Source organism: Lucilia sericata, unplaced genomic scaffold (genome assembly GCF_015586225.1).
Source record: "Lucilia sericata isolate MDLA Ls3-8-SP2 unplaced genomic scaffold, ASM1558622v1 Contig000916F_arrow, whole genome shotgun sequence".
Lineage (NCBI taxonomy): Eukaryota > Metazoa > Arthropoda > Insecta > Diptera > Calliphoridae > Lucilia > Lucilia sericata.
In genome coordinates, this window is record NW_023994903.1 from 1,414 (window position 1) to 11,446 (window position 10,033).

Consider the following 10,033-nt stretch of genomic DNA (forward strand, 5'->3'; position numbering starts at 1 on the left):
ACTAGAACTGAACTAGAACTGAACTAGAACTGAACTAGAACTGAACTAGCAACTGAACTAGAACTGAACTAGAAACTGAAATAGAACTGAACTAGAACTGAACTACTGAACTAGAACTGAACTGAACTGAACTAGAACTGAACTAGAACTGAACTAGAACTGAACTAGAACTGAACTAGAACTGAACTAGAACTGAACTAGAACTGAACTAGATCTGAAGTAGAAGCACTAAGGTGTAATTTAGCTCTGAAAATATAAACTTATTTGATATTTTGAAACTTAAAGCTCATATGTATTCGACAGACTTTATTCCTTCTATCAATTTTCCCATCTGTCAAATTCATTTCAAAATTCTCAGTTATTTAAAGCAAAAGAAAAATCAATTACTAACATGCAACAAAACACACACGTGTTAGAAGCTTTAATCCACCCAAACCAACATGTCTTTATATTACAAGAAAAACATATTTAATTAATTTGCCCCACATCATTCAACCCCGATGTTTTGCCACAATAAATGTTTACATGATTTATGAAGAAATAATTACTTCCACATACATGAAAATCTAAGATAAATAATAATGTAATCCACTCATCTAACCAGTCATCCATTTAAATACACTAAACATTATTTTAATAAACTGTCTATAAAACTCTACTATAAACACATTGAAAATAGCATTCAACCTCATCTCTCATATCTCCTCTGGGTGATCATTCAATTTTTATTAAAATTAATTTGTATAAACAATTTATTAAAAACAAATTTTTCATTTTTCTTTTTTGTCGTTTTTTTCTACAACTCATTGCAGATTTTACGTTCACACGTCATGGTGCGTGTTGGCGGTGGCTGGGATACACTCTCTCACTATTTGGATAAACATGATCCTTGTCGTTGCAAGGCCCAACATCGTTCTTCGGTGGCTGCACGTTTAATACCGCGAGCCAATCAACAAACAAATGGTATCGAACTACACAAGGCACAGGTGATATTTGAAAGGTAAGTTTTGAATGCGATGATGATGCAGCACAATCATGCAACATATACTCTCGTACAGCATGTAACCGACAACACTTTAAGTTCATACGTAGTAAAAGCATACTTACATGAAGGCAAAACATACAATCTTTAGATAAATAATAATAATAACAACGAAACTAGAAATTTAAAGCAGGAAGGGGAAATATAAGGGACACACTTTCATCAGATTCTCGATAAATGATATCAAAATTATAAAAGACTTTCATTAAGAAGTTATTAAATACAACACATTTATAATAAGAATCTGAAGTCAACAGATATGTTGGTTTTTAATCAATTAGAAACTTATGAAACAGAACATCAAAAAAATCTGAAATCAGGCAGAAACCAAAATGGATTTTGAAAAGAATTTTAACAAATAAAAGCTTTTTCAATTGTAAAGGATTTTTTGTAAAATTCTAATAAAGTAAAATGTCTAATAAAGTTTTTAAAAAAGCTTTTAAACTAAATATAAATTATAACAGTTTAAGTCAGAGCTTTCTTGTTTAAGCAACATTCTATAAATGTTGTTTAAACTAAGCTTTTTAGTGTTAAGTTCTGATTAAAGCTTATAAAAAGAAACAAACTTTTCAAACTTTTTAAAATAAATCAATTAATATAAAAGTTTTATAGAAGTATGTAACATGGCCTTTTAATATTTTAGAATTGAAGCTTTAATAAAGGCATTCATAAAAACTTTTTGAAAAGCTTTTAATTGAGAAAAGCCTAAATTAAAGCTTTTTGAAAAATTTTATCATTGATTGAAGCTTTTTGGAAAACTTGTATAACAATTTTGTAAAAAGTTTTCACTTAAGCTTTTTGAAAAGAGTGTTAAATTTTTATGAAAAAGCTGTCGTTAAAGATTCTTTTTTAAAAAGGTTTTTCTTTTTCTAACAGTTTTCATTAATTTTTTGGAAATTCTCTTATTAAAGCTTTTCGAAAACCTTCTATTAAAGCTATTTGAAAACCTTTAACAAAAGCTTTTAATAAAGCTTTTTAAAAAACATTTCTTAATAGCTTTAATTTAAGATTTTTCAAATGCTTTTGAAGAGATTTTACAAAAGCTCAAATTGAAGATCTTTGAAAAAATTAAATTTAAGATTTTTTGAAAAACTTTAATTACAGTTAGAATCTTTTAAAAATATTTAACAAAAGCTTTTTATAAAGCTTTTATTCAAAAAAATTCTGACGATTTTAATAAAGCTTTTTTAAAATCCTTTCTATATATCTTTAATTGAAGATTTTTCAAAAGCTTTAAATGCAGATTTTTGAAAAAGTCATTTAATTCTTTAAAATATTTAATTTCTGATTTTTGAAAAGCTTTCATTGAAGTTCTTTTTATAATTTTTGAAATATTGAAAAAAACTTTTTGGAAAACTTGAATTCAAACTTTTAAATAATACTTAACAAAAAACTTATCATATAGCTTTAAATAAAGCATTGATAAAACATTTCATTTGAGGTTTTTTGAATAGTTTTTTATTGGAGCTTTTAAAAAGCTTTCATTTAAGAATTTCCTAAAGCTTTTTAAAAGCTTTCATTTAAGAACTTGCTAAAGCTTTTTAAAAAAAACTTTCATTTTTATTAAAAAATTTAAAAAGCTTTCATTTAAGAATTTGCTAAAGCTTTTTAAAAGCTTTCATTTAAGAATTTGCTAAAGCTTTTTAAAAAACTTTCATTAAAGCTAGAAAAGTTTTCATAAAATCTCTTATTAAAGCTTTTATGTTAAGCTTTCATTAAAGCTTTTTTGAAAGGTTTTGAAAAGCTTTTGTAAAAACTTTCATTTAAGCTTTTTGTATAACATGGATATAACTCGTTTTTAAATCTTTTCCTTTAAAAACCATAAAAAAAGCTTTTTTCATATAACTTTTATTAAAGCTTTTGAAAAATCTTGTAAAACAAATTGTTAAAAGCTTTTCTTAGAATATTTTTTTCTTCTGCCTTAAAAATGTTTACATTTCCGTGCCAACCTAACTATAAAATGTTGCTCCCCCCAGCATTAAGTTGCCAACAACTTGCAACATATGTAAAAATCATTGTAGCGCACACACACACACACATTAACCGACAACTTTGCGCTGGCATCCATATACCAATGATTACGCGAAAGAGTATGTTAAATTTTCTAGTAGTTAAATGAATATGACAAATGGGTTGGTTAAATCGGCACTATCATATAATGAACATTATTATTTATCAACAACGACAACTTGCAACAACATCATCATCTTCATCAACAAAATAGTATTGCTTGCTGCGTTGCGGCTGCTATAGCAAACGTTAAATATCATGATTTAAATTAAAAAGTGATTAATTTTATTACAATCTATATATAAATTTTCTTTACTGCTGTGATCTACGATCTTTTTTTGTAAAAGTCAGTCGGAACTTTTCATTTAATAAAATTATAAGGGGAGTGGTTGTCGATTGAGTTGTGTCTATGGAATATTAATAGAAAATTAATTTGTTTTAAATAAATAGACGACAGTTACGAGAGTAAATAAATAAAATAAAGTGTTATTTGTTTTTTTTTTAAGTTTTAATTAAATTATGTTGACAAATTAGTGTTTTTTTTTTAATTTATATAGTTTTTATCATGCTTGCATGATGGAAAGAACAAAGCAAAGTGGTCCAAATGAAAGCTTTTATTTTAGAAAAGCTTAAGAATAACAAAAAGCTAAACTGTGGCAATTGTATAACGTGAATCATTAAACACTTTGATTTCCTTCTTTATACTCTCATTGCCCCACTGTTAATAGTAAATTAAATTTGTAATATAATCTTGATTGTATAAGCTCGACGAAAATAACAAAAGCCAGATGCAAATTTAAATTTGACAGGCTGTAATTAGTTGTAAGGTGACAAGACGTCAACCTGTATGGCGTTGTCACTGTCTCCGTTGATAAAATGTAACGTAAATTTTAATTTTTATTTTTCAAATCAAAATGCAATGAAATGCATTTTGTTTTAAAACGTTGTAACGCTTTATTGCTAACTTAAAGGCCTGTCAATGTTAAAATGCTTGAAATATGGGAAAAACATGCAAAATATTTATAAACTTAAATGACATTTTAACGGATATATTTCAATAAATTTAAACGCCATTAAGTTATAGAGAAAAATTTATTAGATTTTTCATTCCCTACAAATGCTAAAACATATTAACATTTAAAAAGCATAAAAATTAATTAGAATTTAAAAATGTTGTAGCTTTAAATGACTTGACATTTTGTAGCTTTTTTAACGCAAGGGGTTAATTTGCAAGCTGTGGCAGTGAAATGTTACTAATGCGATTAACAGAGCAGACTGACACAAAGGAAAACTAAATTTTTAACACTTGAATTAATCTATGGCAATTAAAATACTTTATGTATAAAATGTCTATCTCATTCCAGATCACCTCCCACTACACGCAAAATGATTTCAAACATCAATTCAAACACTACCAACGCAAATACCTCATTAGCTACGGCTACGCAACACTCTTCGTCTACCACATCACTACTATCGCCCGGCTATGGAGGTCTCAATAAAAATCGCAGTCCTAGTCCCACAACCGCACAACGTCGTTACAATAACAATCATCAATCGGATCACAATTTGAATATGGATAAATTACATCCTACAAACAACTCTCTGACTTCGCCCAATTTGGCCAGACGTTCAATGTCACCTAGTCCTAGACGTTTGATTGATATGCGTAAGAAACAATCATCTTTGGAATCTTATGGAAATAGTGGTCCCAAGTCTTTGCCCATAACGGCTGAAATTGTTAATGGTGTTGGTGGTGATTATGGTGATCATGGTCAGAATACGGATGCAAGTGGTAATAATAAGTTTGAGAATATCAGTGATAATGGCAGTGAAATCAGTGATGAGGGTTATCGCAGTTTGGGCGTTATACAATCGAATGCCCAGAAGCGCGAATCCCTACACAGTCAGGCTTCAACCGATGACGCTGAAAATAATGGTGAGTTATAAAGGCTAAAAGGAGCTGTCTTCTGAAAACCTTTTTTACATTTTTGTGCTTTTTGTAATGCTTTTCTCTAAAAAGCTCTTCAGAAAGCTTTTTCGAAACACTTTTGTCATCTAAAGCTATTTTTTATTTTGTTAAAAACTCTTAAATCTATAGAAAACTTTAAAAGATTTAAGAGTTTTGAAAGCTCTTGAAATAGGAATAAAAATCTTAAAAAGCTTTTTTTTGTTTTCACTTTTCTTCCTTTATTATATTTCCCTGTGATAAAAGCTTTCATTAGCTTTCAAAACTTGAAAAAATTACAAAATTTTTGGTAGAAAGCTTTAAAGTTCAGCTTTCTCTAGGGAGCCCTAAAAAGCTTTTGCTGTAAAAAAATAGAATAACATTTAAAAAACCTTTTTTGAAAAGAAAACATTGTTTAAATTTTTTTTAAGATCTCAAAAGAGCTTTTTCAAACAGCTATGTTTTATTTTATTAAAAAAGTCTTAAAGCTTAACGAAAATATTAAAGCTTACATTATGTTATTCTGTAGCGAAAGCTTTCACTAACAAAAGCTTGAGAACATAAAAACTTTAGAAAAAAGCTTTGTAATACAGCTTTAAATACAAAATATAAAAAAGCTTTAAAAAGCTGAAAAAAAACTGATAAATAACAGGAGAGTTTAACAAAATGAGTAAAGCTCTAAAAAAACTTCAAGATCCAAATAAAACTATAGAAATTAGCATAAAGTTAATAAAGAACCATCACATGCTTAAAAAGCTCTTCTCCTGTACATTTTTGGTACATATTAACCCTTCCTTATTTTACCTGATTTCAAAAGCTTTTTTTAAACATTAAAAGCTTGAAGACTATTAAGCTTTTGAAGCTAAAGAAAGCTTATCTATAAGAATACTTTTTGATCAACAAAGTTTTCTAATTTATTCAACCATTTTCGCTCTAACTCTTTCACAGCGCGTCATGATCAAACATCAAGTGATTCTCAACTTTCGCCCAGTGACGAAACAGCAACAACAACATCACAAAAGACACCCGAAAATATGGAAAATATTTATACACAAAACGATGACATGTTAATGACACACATTGATGACATTGGGCCACAATCATTGCCAGCTGTTTTGAATGTGGCTGCAATAGCCGCCAACTCTTTGCAGCAACAGCAACAACAACAAATATCAAATAATAAATTTGAACAATCAGGTGTTTTTATAACTGACGATGACATAACCGTCGATATTGCCACAAATACTGGCTTAAGGAAAACAGGATTTTCAAATAAAATCTTTGGCCTTAACGAAGATGATGATGGTACTGATGTAACCGATGCTAAATTGTCAATATTAGAAACAAATAAAAAAACACAAAAAGTTTCAAAAATCACAACAAAACAAGCTGCAGCAGCAAACAACACAGCATCATCTAACAATAAAAGTAAAATACCATTTTCACCCATGGCCACACCACAAAGAAGACGAAGCATTGACAATAGCACTTGCCGTACCGGAAGTTTACAAGATTTACACTCACGCACTGGTCTTCCAGTGTTTAGTCGTGCTAAGCCGGTTTATAGATCGGTAAGAAAACCACCCACATCTATAGGTGTAACCGCAGAGACTAGAAAGAGCAAATCACCAGCACCCTCAGTAAACTCACAAACGCCAGTAGCTCGTGATGTTACTAATACCTGGAGTGGCAGATCTGTTATGAATGGTGGACGTAAACGTCCTACTTTGTCAAGTGATACCTTTACTCCTCATACAAATGGAGCTGCAGCTTCACCCTTTGAACGTAACTCTAAAACTAGATCTTCGCATATTTTGTATGATAGCAATGGACGCCGCATTAAAGGCTGTACTGCCTCTTTAACTACTTCACCCACTAAAAATCATGCCAATTCCCCCTTGGCCCAACAACTTTTAGAAGCGGCCAGCAGTGCTAAGAATGATGCCCAAATATTAGAGAAAATGAAAACTTTACTTTTGCAATATTCCACAACCAACAATAAGGTACAAACGACACCCCGTTCACAAAATACCAAGAAAACCGATTATGAGGACTTCACTACCGCTTGGGTGCACAGTAATGGTAATTTAGAACGCTCCAGCAGTTGTTCACCACCCACTAAGTCACTGTCAAAACGTAGTTCGGCGGCCAGTTCTTGTGGCAGCACTCATTCACGTGATATGTCTGTGGTGGTGTCACCACGTCGTGAACGTGGCATGTCTAAGATTCCAGCGCCTGTCCAGCGCCAACATACTGAACTTTACTAACAAAGAATGTCACCACAAATCCGCCGCATAGTCGGATGTGAAAGATTACCTAGAAAACCTTAGCATTTAAGAAGACAATTGTCATCATCTTCATCAAATTTGAAATACTAAGAAAAGGATCTATCTAAGTTAAGTTGAAGGGTTATGAAGTTTTGATACTATATAGGAAAACATTAAGGATTTAGGAATAAGATTGGATATACACATTAGTAGGTCAATGATGAAATCAAATAATTAGTTATACCGTGATTTATAGTAAATTTATGAAATAGGAAATAGAAAATTGAGCTGGATTTTGACAGGAATTGAAAATTATAAAAGGGTTTATATTCAGACTATAGAACAATGCATGGTTCAGACTATGGGTCAAGCTAAAGATGGGTCTACGATTATAGACTACGATTCAGACTATAGACAAGTCTATGATTCAAACTATAGCCTAATCTATAATTCAGAATATACGCTTATCTATGGTTCAGAATATAGACTAATCTATAATTCAGAATGTAGACTTACATATGACTAAGACCATAGACCATAGCTTATGATTCAGTCTATAGACTAGACTTTATATAGACTTCATCTTCAAACTATAGCCTAACTATTATTCAGAATATACGCTTATCTATGATTCAGACTATAGACTAACCTATGATTCAGACTATAGACTGCTGTCAGTCTATAAACTAGTCTATGGTTCAAACTATAGACTAGTCTACAGCTCAGATTCTAGGCTAGTCTATAGTTCAGTGTATAGACTTGTCTATGGATTAAACTAGTCTATAATTCAGACTATTGAATAGTCTATGGTTTAGTCTACAGACTAGTCTATGATTCAGACTATTGACTAGTCTATGGTTCAGACTATAGACTAGTCTATGGTTCAGACTATGGATTAACCTATGATTCAGATTATAGACTAGTTTATGCTTTAGACTATAGACTAGTCTATGATTCAGTTTCAGAATATACACTTATCTATGGTTCAGTTTATTGATTAGTCTATGGTTCAGACTATTGACTAGTCTATGGTTCGGACTATTGACTAACCTATGATTCAGATTATAGACTAGTCCATGGTTCAGTTTCAGAATATACGCTTATCTATGGTTCAGACTATCGATTAGTCTATGATTCAGTCTATAGACTAGTTTATGGTTCAGTCTATGATTCAGTCTATAGACTAGTCTATGGTTCAGTCTATTGACTAGTCTATGGTTCAGACTATTGACTAGTCTATGGTTCGGACTATTGACTCACCTATAATTCGGATTATAGACTAGTTTATGATTCAGACTATAGACTAATCTATGGTTCATACTAAGGACTACCCATGGTTCAGACTATAAACTACAAAGCATGTGATTCACCCTATAGACTAGTTTATGGTTCAGACTATTTACTACTTTATGGTTCAGTCAATAGATGTTCGAACTGTAACTAATCTATGGTTCAAACTATTGATTCATCGTTCAGACTATGGACTCAATGGTTCACTGTTCAGATAAAAACTTTCTTTCTATTCAAAAATCTATTTTATGTCAATTAATCTCGAAAATTCCTCCTTAATCCCGCTCGATTTAAAAAAAACTTAACTCGAATAAAGTTGTAGAGAAACGATTGATAAAACCAGATAAAACAAAAACCTAGAGAGACTGCCATAATAATTTTTATAAACAAAATAATAGCAACAAGTATGATAATTAAAAAAAAAAAAAAAAAACATTTTTAAAATTCGCTATTCCCTTTATCCCCTTTTAACCTATAACCCCCAAATATATACACCCAATCTAGCATTTACACCTAAAGAAATTAAATGTTAATATTAAGTAAAAATTAAAAAAAAAGCAAAACCTTCCACTTAGCCACAAAAATCAGGAAAACATTATGAAAAATTAAACTTAAACATAAAAAAAAATTAATTAAAACAATTGCCTATATAAAAAACACCATTTATTCTTAGATTTTAATAAACAAAAAAATTTCATACTTGGATTTTAAACATAATAATAATGATGATAAAATTTATATGAAAGTAAATAGTTTTCTAGAAATTTTTAACAACAAAAAAAGCAGAAAAACAATCCCCTTAATGTTTAAAGGAAGTTTAAGTATCCAGTAGTTTTAATGAAAGAGAAAAAAAGGTATTTTTGCACGAAAATTAACATAAATATAAAACAAAATTAGTTAAGAATTGGTAAAATTCTAAAATTGAAATTAAACCAAGCAGTTTTATTAAATGCCACAGAGAGCCTCACTGTTTTTCCTAGGAATGCAACCCTGTTATAAAAACAGTGTAGTCTTTGTAGAGCTTTTAAATACAGGGTAGTATTTTTTATCTTCTTTAAGTGATTTCTTTTTCTAAGTATATTTCTAAATATAATTTCTTTCTTTTAAATTTTTACAAAATGCTGCCTAGAGAAGATTGTTTTAGATATGAAAAAGAAAAAAAGTTTTAAACAAAGTTTTAGATTGAAAAAGAAAGGCTTTAAAATAACATGTTTTTAAGTGAACAAAATTATTGTTAATTTATCTGTATTTTGGGTTCATTTCAAAAATGCTTAAAACACAAAATTAGTTAGTTTATTTAGAGTTACGAACGATTTTTTTTTTTTATATATATTTTTTCTATATAAAACTAGTTAGGGTTGTGAGTAAGTAAAGGAAGCAAAAGATGATGTATCAAGATGATCCTTTTAGTTACTATGACAAAAAAACAAAACAATTTACATCACTTCTATAGTTAAATAAAATTAAAAATTATAA

The 10,033-nt window shown here is 29.8% G+C and overlaps 1 protein-coding gene across 1 annotated transcript; it reads left to right on the plus strand.

Annotated features, from left to right (window-relative positions):
• Window positions 1–812: 812 nt before the first annotated feature.
• On the plus strand, window positions 813–9,000 carry LOC119609029 (GAS2-like protein pickled eggs). Its single transcript, XM_037963702.1, has 3 exons — window positions 813–1,000; window positions 4,417–4,991; window positions 5,949–9,000. Exons 1-3 carry the CDS (start codon window positions 831–833, stop codon window positions 7,265–7,267), a joined length of 2,064 nt encoding a protein of 687 aa, XP_037819630.1. The 5' UTR covers window positions 813–830; the 3' UTR covers window positions 7,268–9,000.
• Window positions 9,001–10,033: the final 1,033 nt, after the last annotated feature.

Coding starts and splice junctions, on each gene's coding strand:
- LOC119609029 (XM_037963702.1), top strand. CDS start 831: ATGGTGCGTGTTGGCGGTGGCTGGGATACACTCTCTCACTATTTGGAT. Junction 1,001..4,416: donor GCACAGGTGATATTTGAAAG/GTAAGTTTTGAA, acceptor ATCTCATTCCAG/ATCACCTCCCACTACACGCA. Junction 4,992..5,948: donor CGATGACGCTGAAAATAATG/GTGAGTTATAAA, acceptor ACTCTTTCACAG/CGCGTCATGATCAAACATCA.